The following is a 22,251-nucleotide window of genomic DNA, read 5'->3' on the forward strand; positions in this document are numbered from 1 at the left end:
TCCATAGGCCTATTCATCTGAAAAATATTGATGGCACTTGTAGAATTAAATTACATATTTCCAAGTTGTGTTATTTTAAGCTGTGATAAACACCAAAAGGATCTATCTGGGGTAAATTTGTAAATTTAAACAAATTTTCAGTACTAGTTAAGTGCTAAGTAATTTTCATTAAACATAGTCTGTCTCTGTCTCTTCTCTCTCTCTCTCTCTCTATATATATGTATGTATATATATATCTCTCTAAAAGTATTCTGTGGGCTATTTTAGAATACATAAAATATTTCAGAATACATAAAAGCACAATCATTATTCATCACTTTAGATTGCAGGGATATTGTAACCTTACTGAGAAACTGCTCATGATGTCACCATTTTAAAACTAATTAACCTGGAGTAGTGTTGGGAAGGCCTACTTTTGCTGCACACAGAATGCGTGTACTCTGACAAAGCGCTCTCAGTCCAGGGGAGGTAGCTTTTAGCAACAAGTGTGGCACCACATGTCTGCTTGTGAGTGTCCGTGGGTGTTCCTTTAACGTGGTTCCCTGAACGTGGTTGCTTTGATGGTGAAGTGGCCAAATGCCTTCTAGTTCTCATACTGTCAATAACTGTGATTTAATTTGCCTTCTCAAATTATTTTGTCTGACTCCACAGAATTGTAGATGTATCTTAATAATTCGATTCCTCTCATGGAACACTTAATCCATTGCACGTAGAAACACACTTACCCAATAGGGAAGTGTAGGGAGACAGATCGTGGGCATGATGACTTTTTAACAGTAACTTAATTATGGGTGGCGTATTGTGTGGGATCGCTTTCTTCCAAATAGGACTCAGAGTGTTAAGTTGCTCATGCAGCTGTGTCAGTGTACTTTGTTCTTACCTTTGAACTGAGAGGATTTTTATATTTGTTTAATTCCAATAGATGGTAGTGAGTTACCAAAAATTACCTACATAATACTGTTTTTATCAGTCACTAAGACTTTTAGACTCTTACACTTAATAGGTACTAATCTTCAAATGGTGTAATTACAAAAGGTGATTTAAATATTATCTCCCCTGATTATTTTTGCACGTTGGTGGACTTGACCTTAGTAAAACATGCTATACTGTACTTAATAATAAAAATTAAAATGAAGTTAAAGAATGTATTCATGAAAGAAGCAAGTTTAAGTTGCAAAATGACAAGTGAAAAAGGACTCTTTCAAATCCGTTTTTTTCAGTTCAGTCATATATTTCGTGGAAATAACATCTTCATGAAAAAAAGGATCCGAATCTAAATTTCCTTTCACTCATATTCTGTTTTGCAGAAAGTTTGTTAGAAAGTTGAGACTTGTTTGCCTCAGCTAAACTCATTCAGTTTTCATTCGTCAAGACCTTGCTACTAGTTAGGTGCTCAAGCGCGCCTTGCCGAATGCCATCTTCTCTGTCTTCCAGGAGCTGACCATGCACTAGTAGAGAGGAGGTGTGTGTATAAGTAACAGTTACAGGGAAGCAAGATGAATGGTCACAGAACAAGTAACAGTTACTTTAAACGTTTATAAGCAAAAGCCGTCTATTTTACTAGAAAGCCTGTATAGGGCATGGCAAGTTGTATTCTGTTGGAAGCTTATATCTGTATCTGGGCTACTAGAAATATCGTCAACGTTTATTTGACAGGTTTCTAAATTTGAGTATCTATATGGGTAGTATCTCTTAATGTTAGGATTATGAAAGAAAACCTAAGCTTCAGACAGGCCCAAAATAAGTTCATAAAAATTTCTAACATGATCATCATATAGAATTTATGTTAGCCATTAAGTCAGTCACAGCACCAGAACTATGTAAAGATTCCTGCCTGTTGTGCTGTGGTCCCATAATGTTTGCTGCTTGTCCCAGAGTATCTAGAATGTTCTTTCTCTCAGTCAAGACATTAGTATCCCAGACCAAGTACGCTAATAATTTTTGCTTTTTTATCTCCTCATTGGTCTCTAAAAGTTCATTCAGGCTTTTCTTTCAGCCTGCAGTTGGAGCACACATTGATGAGGTTTGAACTATTGACATTTGAACCTGTCACTGGCTTTCTCTTATTTGTCTTTAAATGGGAATAAATGGCAACAAATTTTTTTTACTTTTGGGAGACCTAACAAGTTTTGAAATTCAGAATATTAGGCACCATCAAATGCAGATGTCAAGAACGGAAACTTTCCTGTTTTTCTTGGCCAATGTACAGTACATTGAGGTTAACCTTTCCTGGTTACCTGCACTCTCACGGCGAGACAGGATTGCCATCAGCCATGTACCAGCTGGCTTAAGACCGAAAACTGCCAGAGCTATCCACAACTACACGCTCAGCTATGCTCCACACTGTGCTATCCACTGAACCATCGGGCGAGCTCTGTTTGAGGCAGTTCTAAGCAGAGAAGTACAGGGTTTGTTTCAGAAACATAATCTTGACACCCAGAAACAATTTATTACATTTATTGAAAGGCTCCATTTCTGCACTTCATTTATACTGTTGTGCTTTTTGTGTTGGTGTTATTTTCAAATGTACTAATAACGATTTAATGCACTCCTTTATCAGGAAGTCTTTGTAAATATAGTACCAGCATTAAAGCAGGAGGGCATTGTGCATGGTAGAAATATTACATGTGTAATGATTTGCGTTCTTAATGTTCCAGAACCCTGGGGTTATTAGTAAAACGATTGGAGAAAGGTGGTAAAGCTGAACAAGAAAACCTTTTTCATGAGAATGATTGCATTGTCAGGATTAATGATGGCGACCTTCGAAATAGAAGATTTGAACAGTAAGTGTGTGTCAGCTGCACTCTGTTCTTTCATGCTTTCGGCTTGAGAGAGTGCAGCCCAGTGAAATGCTTCAAACAACACGTCTGTGTCTGTCTTTATACTAGAGAGGAGTATTTGCTGTCATTATCTAGCTTTTAAAAACTTAATCAAACTCCAGGTAATTACTACCATTAGACTATATTTCAAAATGCCCTCCGACTGACAGAGCGCTTCTTAAAATATTATGGGCCCAATTTAGACTTCACAGTTTTGCTACTGCCTCTCCTTTTGGACAGTTTGCCAGCGTGCTAGGTTTTATTATACTTCAACTCACATTTCCAACTTTGTTTCATGTAATGACTCCCCATATAAATAAGCAGAGAAAGCTCCTTTGAACCACAGTGTGGTCCACTCAGATTTTCTTTGTCCTGATTCAAGTCCTTATTCAATTAGAAAGATAAAAGTTGTCCAGTGCCTATCAAACAAGGCAAGAGTGAGAAGAAATCAAAAGGACTTTGTGTAGGATCTGAGTTGGGAACCAGCATGAGGAGAAACAGTTTCTCAGGCTGGTCCTGGAATAGCACCAGGACCAAAACTCTTCGCATTTTGCGTCACTGAGGCCGCCTTGGTGTTCTTGAGAATTTTGGATACACAGACTTGAATTCATGTTGCTGATGATGGATAGTTGATTTCTATAGTTTTCTAAGTATATTTATTTCTTCAAAAACTCAAGTGGTCCCTTGTAATAAAATGTAATTTTTAAACATATTGGGTAATATTGTGGAGAGAAGATTGTATTTAACTTCCATCTCTATTGCAATTATAATACCCCTGTTGTGCTTAAAACTATTACTTAATAATTTGTGATTGAGAGCACAGTATCTTCTCTGTAGTTATAGATAATTTTGTCATTTTTATTAAGAGAACGAGAAATTTATATTTGGAGAAACAGCAGTGCTTCTATCGGAGCTTGCAAACTTTGATTGATAAATGGGATATTTTAAAATTTTGTTTTTCAGTTTCACAAAAGTCTGTCAGTTCTTGTTGCTTAATTAGTATACTTAATTAAGCTCATAGTATCTTCTAGTCTGCCGGTCTTAATTTGCTAATTTTCCATTCTTTCTCAAACCCAGAGCACAACATATGTTTCGCCAAGCCATGCGTACACCCATCATTTGGTTCCATGTGGTTCCTGCAGCCAATAAAGAGCAGTATGAACAACTATCCCAGAGTGAGAAGAACAATTACTATTCAAGCCGCTTCAGTCCGGATAGCCAGTATATGGATAACAGGAGTGTGAATAGTGCAGGACTTCCAGCACTGCAGAGAGCTCCTAGACTGAACCACCCGCCTGAGCAGATAGACTCTCACCCCCGACTACTACCTCAGAGCACACACCCCTCTGGAAAACCGCCGGCGGCTCCGGCCCCAGCACCGCAAAATGTATTTAGTACAAATGTAAGCAGTGGTTATAACACCAAAAAAATAGGCAAGAGGCTTAATATCCAGCTGAAGAAAGGTATGACCCACCTTGTTTTGTTTTATAGAATTTTATCTTATTTTATTTTATAAGATTTTATTTATTTGAGAGAGGAAGAGCACAGCGGCAGGCAGAGGGAGAAGCAGACTCCCTGCTGAGCAGGGAGCCCGATGCGGGGGCTCCATCACGACCCGAGCTGAAGGCAGATGCTTAATCAACTGAGCCACCCAGGCACCCCTATGGAATTTATTTTAAAAATCAAATCAACTATCCCATTACTAGAGGAAAGAACTGATATAACAACGTAAAAATGTATTTAAAATTGTAGTTAAGTTTTTCAGATTCATTTTGCTGTATCAGAATTAAAGTATGAAATTCAGAGAAAATAAGGCTTTAAAAATAAGTTTCTGTGAAGAAGGTAGCAGTTACTACTGTGGTAAAACTTTTTGGTAAGGGAGAAAATTGGTTTTAGGATATACTATTAAACCTAAAACAATAGTAAGGACTTGACTGTTCTGATCACCCCACTTGATGTCCAGACATAACTCTCAAAGAGGACGTTAGAGCTCCTCCACTTTAACCCCATCATTTTGGTAAGGGCAAGTGATTGATTGGAAGCTGTCGTGGTTCGTGGGAAGAAAGAGTAGGTTCACCGATCAGGTGGCTCCTTGTCTGCTACTTTTTCAGAGTATTATACTGCTTTCCTTCCTTAAGATGACAAGGGAAATTCTAATGGACCTTGCTAACTCTTTATTACATACGCCTTATGTCAATTTATTTATTTAAGTGTCCTTTCCATAGACTATGCATCCTTGTATACAGGAAGCATGCTTTTCCATTTTCTTCTTGACGACTCTGGGCAGACTGCTAGGCTTGATTTTCTGATTTCCAAACACTGTCCCCTCCAGGCATTGAGTTACACTTTTGCTGTTAATCATCCGTTTTAGCTGAGCATTCAGATATATTTTAAAATCATCTCTTTCAAAATGGTGTCATAAAGAATATTTCTCTTTTTATGAGCTCAACCAACTCCTACAATTAGGTGAAAGTGAATTCAAGAGAGGTTGAGTGATTTCCCCAAGTCACGTGGCTGTTGGCAGCAGATTCTTACGAGAACATTTTCCATATCCTGACATTTAGACCATTCTTTCCATTTGGAGTAGGGTTTACAAGGTTGTAAACTCTGAGATTCCTGTTTCCTTTCTAATCATATTCTTTCATTGAACTTTATGTGAACCACAAACTCCTTATTTCTGGTTACTGATTTTTAAGCTCCAAATACTTGGTTGACATGATCAGGAATTGACAGCTTTACTCCATTTTTGAAACCTCTTACAAATGCCGAATTTTGTTGGCATAAACCCCTTTTACCTTCATTAATTCCTAAATGAGATAAGTATCAGATCCTGTCTTCTTCTTTCTCTACTCAAATAACAGGCCCTTGTTTTTAAGCAAAAATACGGTAAGAACCACAAATGGAATTGTAAAAAAAAATAAAATTCTGCTTGGGATCTCTCAACAGAGGAAAAATATTTTACTTGGCCATTCTCATAAAGATATTAGTTCATAAATATCTTTGCCCTTTTACACTAACAGGCATATTTATTTCATTAATTATGTTTTTTTACACAATTATATTTTAACAACTTATGATACAATATGAACTTTTAAATGAAGTGAAATTTTGCTTGACATTAAAAGAGGCATTCTTTTGAATACAGAAATTAACAGTTTTATTTTAATAGCATTTTAAAAGATGATTACGTTGACAGAGCTAATTGACAAAGACTGCACTCAATCATCAAGATCAGAAAAATGGAAACAGTGGTTTTCTTTTAAACATTTTTTTGACTTTGAGTATTCTAAATGATATAGAGCTTCATAGCTCTATTTTGATTTTAATTTACTGTGAGAATGTATGACAAAAGGCGGAAACCAACTGTACATTCTGTCAATACTTACAAATATTTTATATGAAAAATAAATTAAGTTTATGATAAGTAAGAGTGCAGAATGCTGATTCTCTTTGATTAGTACTGAATAGAGGTATTTTAATAATAATGATTGTATGACAACTGAACAGGCTTTCATTGTAGCTAACTGATAGGATTATTACCAGTACGATTGTTACATTTAACATTTTTAATAAAGTATATCAAAAACATAGGGTGTGTCCATGTTAAACTTTAAACTCAGTTCAGAGTGAACTGACATGCTTTGAATGACAGTTCTTTCATAAACTGAGATCAGTTCTATGTGCTAAATGGAGAAGCCTTCATGATAATGATTCTTAGGCATAATTTAGGAACCATGTCATATAAACATGACAAAATAGAATAGCCCTTATGTACTTGCTCCTATAATTATGATTTCTTAATATTTATTGCCATTTTGCCATTCTCAGATACGCTGCTCTTTTGTAGAAATTAGCTTTTTAATAAAGTCAGAGGAGAAGGTCAGTAATCTGTTTCAGTCAGTGCAAAATGTTTTGTTGGCTTTGCTAAATGAAAATTGATATCTATTTATCTTTCTTTTAAAGGTCACTGCCTGAACTTTCAGCTTACAGATTTAGGGGTTATTGCTGATATTTTAATAGTATTGAGGTTCATATAACAGTCAGTCTTTGTAGTTCATACAAATTAATATTGCAAAAGGAGAATAATTTAGAATTCTTTCTTAATAAATGTTATTGCAAGTCATTAGAGTTTCATGAAAGCACAGAGACATATGGAAAAGTCCCAGCAGAATAATTAGGAAAATTTCATATAGACAAGATGCCATTCAAGTCTTCAGCACAGAAGAGTCAGGAAATTAACAGTCCAGGCACATTAAAGTGACTTCAGGCTTGAAGTAAATGAGTGTTTTGTTTGTACTTGAGAATATATAGGGTAGGTTCTGTTACAGGTATAACTATGGGGTGTTTTCTTCATATCAACTTTATGTCTCTTCTTTAACCCGTGTTTTCATTCATAGTTACTTGCCCATATTTATTTACTTACAGATTTGTACTCTTGCTTCTAGTTTTGTACTAAGTGTTGCATCAAATTAATGGTATCCTTCCATAGATTTTTCACCTTTATGTAGTTATTCTTCCGACATGAGCCAAGTATTTGTCCTAGTATCACTTTGACTGAAATGGAACCTAATATCCTAAAAAGTAATTTTTTAAAAAGCTCCAGTAGAAATTAATCATTATTAGAAGTGTTATAAAAATTGTGTGATTCATTAGAAATTTGTTGTAGTCTTGACATTTTTTCTTGGCTCATTTTGGCTTGCTGCATGTCGGTTCTAGTAACATGCAACCCCTTTTCTATACTGTATTGCGCTTATGAGTGCCTGTCAGGAAAGCTGCTGAAGAGCCTGGAATTAAAACTATACAGACCAGCACAGTGATTTGTAAATGCCTCATTAATTTCAGTACCTTTAAACATAATATGATGGTCCTTAGACTTGGTAGCTACGATCTGAGATGGGGTCTTCCCTGGGTAATTTGCCTTTGTTTTTTATTTTCACAATTTTATTTATTGGTTGAGAAATATATATGGTAAGATTTAGGTAAATAGAAGAGAACTAGGAAAATACAATATGGTTCATCCTGTCAGTAAATTGTTTTAATTATAGTGTTGGGAGGGCCTGTTATCTAGAAAAATTTTTCTTTTCACTCTTTCTTCTCCATCTTCCTGATCGTTTTCTCTTTCCTTACTCCTCCTCCTACCCTTTAAATCTGGATACCATGATTGCACAATACTAATTGATATTTGAGGTACTATGGTACTATGGGTTTTAATAGAATTTTTTTTCCACATGGAGAAATTAAGTTTATTTCACGTCAAATATTTTGACCAGTTTAGAAACTTTTAGCAGTCACATTTGTATATTACCTTTCGTCTGTCTTGGACTAGATTCCCATTTCTTCTTAAGGAATTTTGATATATAAGCCATTTAAACCTTCCCTAATTTAGTCTGTTTTGGAAAAGCTATTCAGACTTTTAAAGTATTAAAAGCAATGTAGGCCATTGTGAAAATTACAGAATGTCAAGCTGAGGTAGAGAATAACAAAACCTTTCTGTGCCATATACCTCTGAAATTCAAGGTATCTCATTTTATTTACTTTTTTCGTTATCATTATGTATTTAGGTACAGAAGGCTTGGGATTCAGCATCACTTCCCGAGATGTAACAATAGGTGGCTCAGCTCCAATTTATGTGAAAAACATCCTCCCAAGAGGGGCTGCCATCCAAGATGGCCGACTTAAGGCAGGAGATAGACTTATAGAGGTGAGTGACTTCTCTAAGTCAGAAGTTCCATAATTCTTAAAAAGTTCCATTTTCAGGGGTCAGTTCTTTTTCATATCTTCATAAATATGCAGTTAAATTTTATATTTTAGTAGAAGTTTGCATCATAAAGCAGTGTATTTCTGCTTTACTTCAACTTGTTTCCATGTTATTTGATGAGAAATATCTTTTCATTGAGTGTACTCATAAATTTTTAGCTACTCAGACATTCAGTTTATGAGATAACATAACATTTGTCATTATGTAAGTACAGTGTCTGCTAGGTTCTATTTCTAGGTGGCTTTAAATTTATGTCTGGCAATATAGAAATGATATCTACTTTGTAATCAGAACAGAGACAAATGAAGTAAATGAAAACAGTGTGTCTTGATGAGAGGAAATTTTGAAATGGCAGCGTGGAGAATGAATTGAGACATAAAAATCAAATGTCAGAAAAAAATAGTTTTTCAAAATTTCCTTTCTGTACTTCATGAGTTTCGGTTCATTGGTCTTTGAGGCCATCTTAGATATACATAAACATACGTAGACATTCCTGTGTTTGTGATTGCTTGTGTATATAGAAGTAAAAGGAAGAAAGATTGAGAAAAATAGATCAGTCGCTTTTCTTAGTGTTTTCTTCAGAAAACATGTCTGTATTCTTAGCCACAGATACCACCATCCCTAATTATTAACTACTGTTCAGACACTAATGTTAAACTACATTTTGTGGCATTACCCTTTCTTCTTTACTTGTAGCTTCATATGTAGTTTCGAATTCTCCAGATCAAACTCTCCTAAAGATTTCTTGAAAAGTAATGGAGCAAAGGATTGCCTTCCAGGAAAAGGATTTTTCCATGGCTACATACGGTGCCTAGATTTCTTAAATCTTGTTCCTTTCCTTTGTGTCTTATTCTTGTGACACCATTTTTTAAAGGGGCACTGGTAGAGGCTAAGTAGAAGAAAAGGTTCGAGTATAAATTATATTTAGGGTGTTGTTTCCAGAAAGGGCCACTTGTCCTTGGTGCATAAATTGAGTAGTATTGGTCCAAGTTTGCGGTTATAGCTTGTTTTATGTAGTAGGAGGCTCAGCTGGGACTTGAATTTATCATTGCCCCTGAGTCCAAAACATGTCTGTCCTCCTGTCTCTGGCATCAGCCTCACCTTCTTCCTTTCTTTTTGAGTCTCTTTCCTCCCATAATACTTTGCTTTCAGCACATCACAAAGGCTTTTGTTTTTCTTTTTGAGCAGTGGGGAAGAGCCTGAAACCTCTGTCTCTTCAGAGTTAGGCTCTATTTTCTGTAGCTATCAGCTTTACTTGAAACTGCATTTTCACAAGTCTTAAACCTAACTTTCTAGTATCTGTAGTTGCATCTACCCAGTGTCAACAGTTTTGTGGGCGGTTTTTCTGAGCATGTGGGTATTTGGAAGCATACTTAAAGTATCAAGTCACTCTTTTTTTTTTAATCTAGAAATTTTTCCTTTCTTTGAACCTGTTACTACTTATCTATTTTGTGCAATCACTTAAATAGTAGTACACTGAGCAGTAGAAGATGGTTTTTAGTGGAGAGGGAAATGTTCCAAAAGGTATTTTAACTACAGGGTAATTTTGATATTACAATTTAAATAATATACTTTATTGTCATGGACAAAATGTTATTTTTCTCTAAAGTGAATACTGTCAAATAGTTTATAAAAGAAATTTTCACTCTTATTTCTTTTAAATATATAGTGCTTTCTGGTAATGTTATTATACTTCCTAAAGGTAAAAATAATGAGATTCCCCAGAAATTGTTTATTTCAAATCTCTCTCTCTCTTTTTTTTTTTTTTTGTAAGATTCTCTTAAAACATTGAAAAATATCAAGGTATTGCTACCTCAAAATATTGCTACCCCTCTGTAAATATAATTATTATTTTGTATTCTTTAATGTTTGTCTCTTAGGGATAAAAAGTTATCTTCATAAGTTTCAGTAAAATTTCACTGAAAGTTTTACCAAAATATTTTTAGTGTATTTTTACTCCCACAGTTTTTACTCCCAAGTAAAGTGTGTTTTTACTCCCAAGTTTTGTGTTAACCTGATAATTTGGATATATTTGTTTATTAGTTGTTACTTGTTAATGCTCTGGTGGCTGTGGCTTTTGGCTTATTAATGAGTGCTAAAAGATTTACTACTTCCTGTCCTACTTCTAGATACCTAGGCTGTGTTTCTTTATTAGCTACCAAATCATGGGAGAATCCACAAAATGAGCTGTGCTCCATAGGAGACATGATACATTCTAGGATGTGTGTCTTTTCTTCAGTCATATGTTTGCACAGCACTGCAGCTGAAAACTTTTTATTTGTTTTAGGTAAATGGAGTAGATTTAGCAGGCAAATCCCAGGAGGAAGTTGTTTCCCTGTTGAGAAGCACCAAGATGGAAGGGACCGTGAGCCTTCTGGTCTTTCGCCAAGAAGATGCCTTCCACCCAAGGGAACTGGTGTGTAAATTTAGAGCAGATGAAAGATTTCTGATGCACACGAGCCAGGGATCTGGGCTAGTCACCTGATGGCCAGTGTTTATCGAGACATTTCCAAACAGTTTCTATATTTTATATTTCTTTCAGCCTTAACTTCGCATAAGCATTCTTTTCTTATATTTGCTCAGTTTTGAAGATAGATCTCCACAATATTGAGTGTAGGGGTATTTAAAAATCAGATTGCAAGGATATTTTCTAGGACAGCAAATGCTTATGAGGGAACACTTTCAGATGGACTGATTGAATACAGAGACGTTGATTACTTCATAACTGTCACTTCAAAGGCTGTTGTTGAAAACTTGCCATCTCCTCCACTACATATGACAAATGTTCATATTTCAGATTTTCATAGTGCATCCAGCTAAGCCAAATAAAGCTTCTTGCTTCCTGTTGTATGAAAAGGAGTACCTTAACTAGAGTATTACTGTTGAAAGTAAGGAGACCTGAGTGGTACTAAGCCCCATGGCCATTAATTACCAATACTGACATTACTTGGGATGACATAGATGAAATCAAAAGGCATTTGTTTGCACTTCATTTCATTTTTTAAATGTGTATCAATATGTCTAAATATAAGATGTATTTACATAGTATTGGTGTGAATGAAATATGTATACTAAGTTGACATAGTTTGAATGTTTTTCTGCAACAAGTGCCAGGTTTCATTTACTATATAAAAACAACATAATGGGAGGAATCACTTTTATCTTTTAAATGTGGTAAGAAAATTGTTTTATTTCCAGCATAAGTGGTATTTTAAATGTTTCAAAACAGATTTTAGTTGGGCCATTTTAGAGCATGTGACATCTCTTTCAGTCAGTTTTTAGCTTTAAGCAACAATTAATTCGTATATACTGGAACGCAAGGTTTTAGGGGCACAGTTCCCAAATTTGTCCTATAGCCCTAAATCTCTTAGGCTAGTATTTCAAGTGCGGATGTGTCATGGTTAGTAAAATTTTCCTTTTATTATGAGCCAGTTATGTTTCAGTGTAGGAATACCCCATCCCCTGGTTACACAAATTTACTGTGATTTCATGGAATTTCCAATTGTGATAGGGCTGTAAGCTGAATGCTTGTGTTTTAAGTAAATTTTGAAAGTTATAAAAACATCTTTATTTCTATTTTGAAATGTTGAATGCATTATTTCCCAATTTAAATTCGGTTTTCCATTTTCCCCCCACTGTTATCCAATTTTGTGCTTAAAATGCCACCTGATCCTAAATCTGGAGATGTCTCTATTAAATTGTAAATGAGCCCTTAAAAAAAAAATACTAAGCTTTAGATGGAATTTGATGAAGCTTTAATTCTTCGTCAGTATATCTTAGCCTGGGTACTAGTTAGCATTATCAGATTGCCAAAGCTTAAACACTGTTCTTCAGCAGCCCTTCCCAGACTCATTGCCAACATCTAGCCAGCTTAAGGTTATTCAGGTTCTTCTTGTCCAATTTTGATCTTCCAGGCTTCTGTTTTCCCCTTCTGCTGCCTAGTTTTTTTCCTTGGTTATTTAATTTATTGCTTGTGAGCTTTTCATTAAGGAGTGAGCCAGTAGGCCGTCAGTCTATTATTCATGTTGCAGCTGCTTTTTAAGATTCCAAAGAATAAAATTCTGAAACTTAAAGGGGAGGGGGTGCATTTAAAATGATCTTTGAATCCAATTAACAAAACTCTTTTCCTCTTGCTGTCTGTGTTTAAATTCTGTGTCTAAAATAAAATACTGTTATCAATATGTGCCTTTTTTATAAATCAACCTTTTAAATATCTATGTAATTAAAACAACTCTATAATATGTGAAAAAAATCACATTTATAATCTGTGTAATATTTTAAAGTATAATACTTGTGGTTCAGACTGTGGTTCAGACTGTTATTATCTGGTGTAGCTATCAAATTATAATATACCTTAGATGTAGTTGGGGAAATTAAAAAAACCAAAACAGTGCCATGAATAGAGAGCCAGTCTGGTGAGATTTGTTTTCCTCCAAATAATAAAGTCATGATATAATGTGAGTGAGCAAGTAAAAATTTACATCAGAAAAATTTCTTAAAACATACACACAAGATAATATAACCACATCAGTGCAAGTTTGGAAGACAGTCATACATCATCCATAATATAATCACCCTCTGTATATTTCGTGGGTTTTAAGAACCAACAAAATTTCCTTTAAAGTCAAGCTTTGTGTCCCTGTGTGTTGAAGATGGCTTTGGTCAGTCTGTATTTATATTTTTCTTCAATTCTTCTAGAATGCAGAGCCAAGCCAGATGCAGATTCCAAAAGAAACGGTAAGAGCTTTGTCTTTTGCAGGGTGCAGAGATGTTGGAAAGATAAATGGAACTAACTTCTGACTAGTTATATATGAAGTTACTTGTCCTCCCTTTTCCTGGCTCATAATAGATACTGTGTAGGTTCATTAAATTCCAAAGTGGTCTCATCTTAAACTGACTTTGCTACTACTGCAGATGGGGAATATTTCGTGATTACTTTTGGATAGACAAGGATAGAACCGAGACAGACGTTAGAGTAGTTTCCTGTGACCTTCAGAGTAAGAGGGACCAAAAGTTGGTAAGTGTAGTAGTTTGATATAAATATAAAAGACTTTGTGAGTTGTGAAATGTTACATTTTAAGTGGCTACAAAGGGAAAAAAAAGGGACAAAAAAAAAAACTTGATTCAGGCACAGGAAAATAAAAAAAATAAAAGCACAATAAAAGTGTATCCTATGCAGGAAAAATAAAGTGATAGGTCAGTAATTAGGCACAACATAGTAGTGCAAACCTAGTTGTGTCCTGAGACAAATCCTAATACAGACTAGAAATAAAGGAGTAAGTTGAGTTCTAACAGGCAATGCTAATGTAATGAAAATAAGAATTGCCGTATCAGCGTATCAGTCTTTGAAAGTATGGTTTTAGTGTGGAGGTACAGTGTAGGGTGAAAAGAGAAGGTGTTTTATATTGACATGTAATATCCAATAGAAATTCTAATAGTCATGATCCTTTATACACCAACAACAAGGCATAAAAACATATCCCAAACTCTTATAAGCAGTGAGAAAATTTACCAAAACCATATCTACAGTGGGTGAAAAAATTGTCATATTAGGTAGACAAAAAATTAGACCATGAAGAATTTGAATAACATATTTAACAGGTTTGGTTTCTCTTTACACATTCATGAACAGACAGCTTTGAACCTAATAAACAAAATGTTATTTAAAAATATTCCGTAATTAAAAACATGGGTGACAAATCAGACCTCAGGAAAATTGGTAAACAGTCTTGAGAATATTATTACACATTCATAAGTATGGGTTGTAGAAAATTTATGGTCTTAATTTTTATTCATAAAATCAATTGGTCAGTGATAACTAATGAAAATCAAAATGGTATCTGTGTATGTGTATGGTGGGTAGGTTGAAAGGGAAGAGGAAATTAGATTGATTTTTAAAGAATTTAAACTGGGCGCAAGTGTGATTCATAAAAAGCCAAAATACTTAAAATAGCATGATATTGTTATGGGAATAGACGAAGAGAGTGCCTGAACACATTAGCAATGATAGACCTAATGTATATATGCATATACATATATATGTATGTATAAGGCAGCATTTCCAAATAGTTGTAAAAGATTGTTTATTTCATATTTAAAGTAATTCACCATTCAGTTTAAAAAGTTAGATTTTTTTTTCTCACCATACACCAAAATAAATCCCAATTGGTTTATGAAATTACACCTTAAAAAGTACTAAAATGTTTAAGAAAAAATTATGCAAAAAACAACATAAACAAAAATATAAAAAAATATATGTGAAAAATCTGTTAACTTTGGATAGTGAATGCCTGTCCAAGCATGGCAAAACCCAAATGTTCATTAGATAAATAGATTTAGATTTGTCTGTAGAAAACTTTTGTATAGCAATAACCATACCATGAAATAGTGATAAATGCTAAATAAAATAAATGCTAAATATTTTGCACTGTGACCCTTGGTGAATAACTACCCCTTTATTGTTGGGATCTCATCATAGAGCTTTTAGGAAAACGGAATGATTTCACAAATAAAGTACGGTTGACCCTGAATGAGGGTTTGAACTGCATGGATCCACCTATATGTGGATTTTTTTTTTTTTTAATAAAATACAGTACCATATTGTAAATGTATTTTCTCTTTTTTAATAACGTTTTCTTTTCTCTAGCTTACTTTATGGTAAGAATGCAGCATATAATACATATGACATAGAAAATATGTGTTAAACAACTGTTTATGTTATCGGTAAGGCTGTTAGTAAAGTTTATAGAGAGTCAAAAGTTTTATGAGGATTTTCTACTGTGTGAGGGCACAGTGCCCATAATCAGCACCTGTTGAAGTACAGGACAGCGTGAGATAGAAAATCATGCTATAAGCTGTAAAGATAGGCATGTCTTTCAAAACATTTAGGCAGTCCTGGTGAGGAAATTGATGATTAGCCCTGACGTTTTCAGTCACTGAAGGGAAGATGTGGCGTTGGTTTTAAATGCCATATTCCACTGAGAATTCCAAGGTCCATTTCAGTTCACTGCTTACCCAGTAGCCTCCTGTGTTCATGAGAAAATTTGCCCAGCAAATGACAATTCAGTCACCTTAACAAAAGAAGAAATATACACATGTATGTGTGTCTGATGTCTGATTACAAATGGAAATTTTTTTTCTGATGAGAGTTTTTCTAAGCTCAGTCAGAAATCACTGTTTTTCTCTAAATATTTTCTTTTTGGTTTCTTTGTTGTTGTTGACTTGTTTTTAATATATCCTCTCACATCTGTGCCTCTGTTTCTGCTCTTGCTCAATATATAAGAGAATACCATTTTGGGTTGTTAAAGGCTTCATGTTACATTTGAAACTACAAAAAAAAAAAATGACTTCCCGGGTCGCTGCCTGTCTTTGTACCTTTTGAGGGCAAGTCATTAAATTCATTTAAGTCTTGAAATTCTCTGATATTATTTAAACTTTTAGGTAATTGTAAGCACCTTGAGAATAGACATGTCATAAAAGTCAATTAATTTGTTTGTTGGTTATTACAATGACCCATACTGATTTAGTCTGAGAAATTGAAAACATGTCATTAAGGTATATGAATAAGTTCAATGACTAGTAGACCTTTGCATTTATGAGATGGAAGTTTCCTGTACATCTTCTAAGTATCATCTTAATTAATGAGAGTGGGAGATTGTAGCTGGGGCACAAGGGTGCCAGAGCACCTAGCTCTTGGGGTCCAGGCAGACCAGTTTCAGCTACTTGCTGCTGACAGGATCCAGAGGCAGAGAGATGAATGGTAGGGAAACAAGAAAAGAATTTATTTCAGTGAGGCCAACACTGGGAAGACAGTGGACTAATAATCTCAAAGACTGTCTCCAAAGTGCTGAAAATACTTCCAGGTTTATATAAGGAGAATGTGGAGCAAAGGTTGGTACATACATATATTGCCAGGTGAACCCGGGAGACGTGGGTCCCGAGGCTTCAACCCAGCCTGTCCCAAAGATGTCACCCAAGTCTTTTGGTCTTGTTATGAGAAAGAATTACAGGACAGACACAACACAGATTAGAGACAGAAGCTGGAATGTTTATTAAAGTGAGAGTACACTCTCCAGATGTGAGAAGGCCAGTGAGTGAGCTGATTATCCTGGGGGGTTGGGTTTCTATCTTTTATTGACAGTTGTGGAATATTCACTACTTGGGTGGGGATTTCTTGGAATCTGGTTTTGAGCCTTTTCTTCCTTATTTGGGCAGGGGTTTCCAGCCTACTTTGTCAGCCATATTGGGCCTGTCTGGTTTGACCTAGGTTCTTGTGGTTTTGTTCTGGAGTGTTGCCAGGACAGGCCTCTGACTTTGTCAATAGCTGGCCATGACTGACTTTTTCTTGGCCTCCAGGCCTCCTGTTAGAACCTAACTGAATGTCTCTAACACATACAGGTGGGCAGTGAATGTCAGGTTGATCATTGTCTTGGGGTCAGTCACACTTGGGTCTTGCTGGCTCAGGGCAGTCCTTATTGCCCCCCGGGGGGGGTTAGTTTTGTCTCCCATTAGGTAATGCTTTGCTGGCAGGGTCTTTTGCCTGAGTTAAGAGTTAAACTGAAAAGAAGAACTTAATCCATTAGAAAGTACAGATTGAGGTCAAAATGGAAATAGTTGAAGTCCTCTTTCAAAATTAGAAATTCTGGTTGCAAATTACCCATTCAAAATTGGCCAGAAAGCCTAATTATTTAGCATAGGCTCACCACCACTTGCTCTATGTCTTTGAGAAGTTTATTCCCTTAATATAAGGCATCTCATGTGGATGTCCTGGTAGGACAAGATAATACATCAGGGTTCTCCAGAGAAACAGAACTCATAGGATATGTGTATACATAGGAAGAGATTTAGTGTAATAGTTTGGCTCGTGTGATTGTTGAGGCCACCAAATCCACATCTGCAGTGTGGGTCAGCACGCTGCAGACCCCGGAGAGCCAGTGTTGCAGATTCAGTCTCAAGTCAGTTGGCTGGAGAATCTCCTCTTCCTCAAGGAGACTATCTTTCTGTTCTGTTTGGCCTTTAACTGATTGAATGAGGCCTACACACATTGTTGAGGGCAATCTGTTTTATTCAGAGTTCATCAATTTAAATATGAATCTCATTCAAAAACACCCTGTGAGTTGATATATAAAATTAACATCACAGTGAGGTGTAGTGCATTTACCTGCTGGCTATAAGGCCTTGACTTACCAAAGTGCCAGTTTCTTCCTTGGCTTCAAATAGGACTAATGCAAACCTGGTTAGGAAGCCCCAAAGAGCTATTGAGTAGGATCCATGTCAAAATATAATTTTATGTTAAACACATTCAGGGCTATGAGATAAAAGTAGGCCTTTAGAAAATAATATCGTTTAGAGATGATATTAGAGCACAGAGGTAAGATATACTTAAATGTCATGAATTCAAAATGCATTCCAAAAAGAGTTAGTGGATTCTCCCTATGGAAAATGCAGGGATACAGTGGGGAGTCTTTGAGAACCTCCTGGAAGAGCTGGAGGCATCTTGATAGGCTAACTTCAGAAGATTTAGTCTTGATTTAGAGATTTAATGAGGTAGGTAATAAGCATTGTCATTAAGAGGTTCATTTAACTAATGGTTATAGGAGATCAAGTAAATGCTACCATAATGACCCCACTGTAAAATGAGAAAACTATAGAAGAAATTAAAAGAACAATCCCATTTGCAGTAGCATCAAAAAGAATAAAATACCTAGGAATAAAGTGAACCAGGGAGGTGAAAGATCTGAACACTGAACACTGAAAACCATAAGACATTGATGAAAGAAGTTGAAGGTGACACAAATAAATGGAAGGATACTCTGTGCTCATGGATTTAAAGAATTAATATTGTTAAAATGCCCATACTGCCCAAAGTGATCTACAGATTTAATGCAATCCGTATCAAAATTCCAGTGACATTTTTCACAGACATAGAAGTCAGACTAAAATCCACATTGAACTACCAAAGACCCTGGCAGCTAAAACAATAGTAAGAAAGAACAATTAAACTGGAGTCATCACCCTTCCTGATTTCAAACTATATTACAAAGCTGCAGTTATCAAAACAATATGGCATTGGCATAAAAACAGACACACAGATCAATGGAACAGCGTAAAGAGCCCAGAAATGAACCCATCTATATTATGGTCAATTAATTTATGACAAAGAACCCAGACTCTACAATGGGGAAAGGATAGTTGTGTTGAGAAAACTTGATCTTCACATGCAAAAGAATGAACTAAACTCTTATTTTACACCATACACAAAAATTAACATAAAATAGATTAAGGATTTAAATGGATTTATGAAACCATAAAACTCCAAGAAGAAAACATGCTCCTTGACATTGGACTTGCTGATGATTTTTTGGATTTGATACCAAAAGCAAAGGGAACAAAAGCAAAAATAAACAATGGCAATTACATCAAATTAAAAAGCTTCTGCAAGCAAAGGAAATCAATAAAATGAAAAGACAACCTAGAGAATGGGAGAACATGTTGGCAAATCATTCCATCTGATAAGGGGTCAATATCCAAGGGACATGAAGAACTCCTACAACTCAATAGCAAAAACATCAACAATCTGATTAAAAAATAGGCAGAGGAACTGAACAGAAGTTTTTCCAGAGAAGACCTACAAGTGGCCAGGAAATACATGAAAAAATGCTGAATGTCAATTAATCACCAGGGAAATGCAAATCAACACCACAAGAATCACCTCATGACTGTTAGAGTGCCTTCCATCAAAATGATGAGATAACAAGTGTTGGGAAAAGATGGGAAAAGGGAACACTTGTACACTTGGTGGGGATGTAAACTGGTGCAGCCACAATAGATGATAGTATGAAGTTCCTCATAAAATTAAAAATAGAGCTACCGTGTGATCTAGCAATCCCACTTTTGAGTATGTCTATCCAAAGAATTGAAATCATTATCTCAGATATCTGCACTCCCCTATTCATTGCAGCATTATTCACATTAGCCAAAATATGGAAATAACCTAAGTGTTCATCAGTAGATTCATAAAGATGTGGCATCTATATACATTGGAATAGTATTCAGTCACGAGAAGGAAGAACATCCTGCCATTTGCAACAACATGGGTGAACCTTGAGGGCATTACACTACCTGAAAGAAGTCAGAGAAAGACAAATACTGTATGGTATCACTTACAGGTGGAATCTAAAAAAAAGCCAAACTCATAGAAACAGACTAGAATGGTGTTTACCAGGGCCTGGGGGATGGGAGGAAAGAGGAGATGTAGGTTAAAGAGTGTAAGTTTCCAGTTATAAGATGAATCTAAGGTCTGCGGATCTAGTGTAGGGAATAGTGATTATAATTAATAATATGGTATTATATGCTTGAAAGTTGCTAAGAGAGTAGACCTTAACTGTTCTTACCACAGAAAGAATATATAATTATGTGATGCGATGGAGATGTTAGCTAGTACTATGGTGATAATCATTTTTCAATCTGTCACTGTATCAAATCAACGCATTGCACACCTTAGATTTATACAATGTTATATATTAATTATATCTCAAAAAAGCTGGAAAGAAAAAAAAAATCCAGTCAAGTCAGACAAAGCAAATAGGGAGCTTAATGAGGGAGTGAATTTTGAGTCATTACATTTTTATCAATGTCTTTGTACAAATTCTTCGGGTTAAATTAATAATGAAACACTTCTATAGTCCCTATAATGTAAATCAATGTTGATACTGTAGAGAACACACATTAAAGTGTTTTTTTTTTTTTTGAGTTTTTGATGAGTTAATACTATCAGACACTAATCATGTTGGCTTTAGTAGTTTGGTTTTGAGGAGCAAATGTTGCTATTGTCATAAAACATTTTATAAAGTCTTGTGCTATTTTTAGTGCTTTAAATGCTCAGACTTTTTTTTTAACTTTTTAGTTTAAATTTAAATTAATTAAATAAGTTTGAATTCAGATGATTCAAACATTTTTTTTTAAGTTTCTTTCTTTCTTTCTTTCTTTCTTTGTTTAGTAATCTCTATACCCAACATGGGGCTTGAACTTAAAACCCTGAGACCAGGAGTCACATGCTTTTCCGACTAAGCTAGCCAAGGCGCCCTGATTCAAACTTACGTTAAAATGATCTTTCTCCAAAGTTGGGATAGAATAATATTTTCATGATATAAAAATTGTAATGATTTTGTATAGTCAATCTGTGTCAATTCATGTGAAATTGCTTATTATTACTATAGTAAGATAAGGATTTCTTAGTGTTTGATGTGCTTTTCCTTGAGAAATATATCTTATTTTTTATTCTTTTGTAGATAGTAATAAAATTAGTATTTTAAAAATTTATTGTATGATTTTTCTTGCTATTGAACTCTTAGGCTATTTTTTATGTTGGTAGAAATACCTGTTTTAAAATGAAAACTGTTTTAGATATAGCAGAAGTATTCTGGATTAGTTACTATGTACCATTTTCATTCTGAAATGTCAGACTTTTAGGAAAGTTTCAAAAACAGTACAGGAAACTCCAGTATGCCTTTCACCACATTCCCCAATTGTTAATATTTTACCACATTTAATACATAATTATCTTTCATCCTCCACCCTCTCTCTACTTTTTCCTTTGTTCCTTCCCACTATATTTTTTTTCTGAATTGAGAATAAAATGCAAATGTAATTTCCCTTTATCTGTAAATATTTCAGTGTGTCTGTCCTAAGAACAAGGACCTTTCTTTATGCAACCACAGTATAGTTGCCAAAGACATGAAATTAACATTGACTTGAAAGTTTTGTACTACCACTTGCCCCAGTTAATGGCCTTTATAGCATGCAGAGATGAATGAATGAATGAATGGATACATAAGAATCAAATTCTGGTCTGGCTTCCAATTCAGGACCATATGTGGGATTTAGTTGTCATGTCTCTTCGGTCTAATGTAATCGGGAACATTTCTTCAGTTTACCTTTATTTTTCATTTTTGAAGAGCAAGTTACTTTGAGAATGTGCCTCAGTTTGGGTTTGTGTGGTATTTTTTTAATTTGATAAGGATTTTTCTAACAACATTATAGATTAATAACTGTATAAAACGTTTATTATCAGTATTTGTATTATCGAGCCAATAAATTCTTTAAATTTTACTTATTTTACATCTACCACTTGATTTAGAATAGAGCACAATAAAGCCAATGTGACATTTTGACTTTAATAAGAATAATTAACATATCAGCACAGATAATGTGTATAAACATTCATCTCACATGTGGGATAAAATATATAACTTAAAGAAACTTTGACTGGAGGGTCATTCTTTTGTGCAAAAACAAAATAAAACCAAGATAACTTCTCTATTTAAAAAATCCTCCTCATAATTAAAAACAGGAATCGTTCCTATTTGTGATAACTGCATATTATTTAATCTCTTTATGTTGAATGAATGTAGTTTCCCTTTAGCTTCTTTAAACCTTTTGTTAGCTTGACAATATGATGTTCTGTCACCATGGCATAATGGTTCTGTAAGAACTCTGGTATCCCTTCTGAGCACCAGCCCCTGCCCAACATTTATAAGCATGCTTCTACCCTTCTTTCCCACACTGATTTTTTAAGAGGAAGAAGAATTAAAGAAATGGCACGCAGTGGGATTTTTATGTTACAAAGCAGTAGTGTATAATGGATGTTACAAAAATCAGTCAAGTATAGAAGAA

The 22,251-nt window shown here is 34.9% G+C and overlaps 1 protein-coding gene across 9 annotated transcripts in view; it reads left to right on the forward strand.

Moving 5' to 3' along the window:
• PARD3 (par-3 family cell polarity regulator) overlaps positions 1-22,251 on the forward strand; it is a 646,927-nt gene that overhangs the window by 380,062 nt on the left and 244,614 nt on the right. For 5 of the 9 annotated variants that reach the window (XM_027592712.2, XM_027592716.2, XM_035729173.1 and 2 more), the window contains 5 exons: positions 2,658-2,783; positions 3,897-4,282; positions 8,381-8,520; positions 10,865-10,993; positions 13,276-13,314. In XM_027592712.2, the coding sequence (XP_027448513.2) occupies positions 2,658-2,783; positions 3,897-4,282; positions 8,381-8,520; positions 10,865-10,993; positions 13,276-13,314 (820 nt within the window). The remainder of the gene's footprint in view (positions 1-2,657; positions 2,784-3,896; positions 4,283-8,380; positions 8,521-10,864; positions 10,994-13,275; positions 13,315-22,251) is intronic. The other 4 variants (XM_027592715.2, XM_027592717.2, XM_027592718.2 and 1 more) reach the window with 1 other exon arrangement.

The sequence above is a fragment of the Zalophus californianus genome, chromosome 9 (assembly GCF_009762305.2).
Source record: "Zalophus californianus isolate mZalCal1 chromosome 9, mZalCal1.pri.v2, whole genome shotgun sequence".
NCBI classification, from domain to species: domain Eukaryota; kingdom Metazoa; phylum Chordata; class Mammalia; order Carnivora; family Otariidae; genus Zalophus; species Zalophus californianus.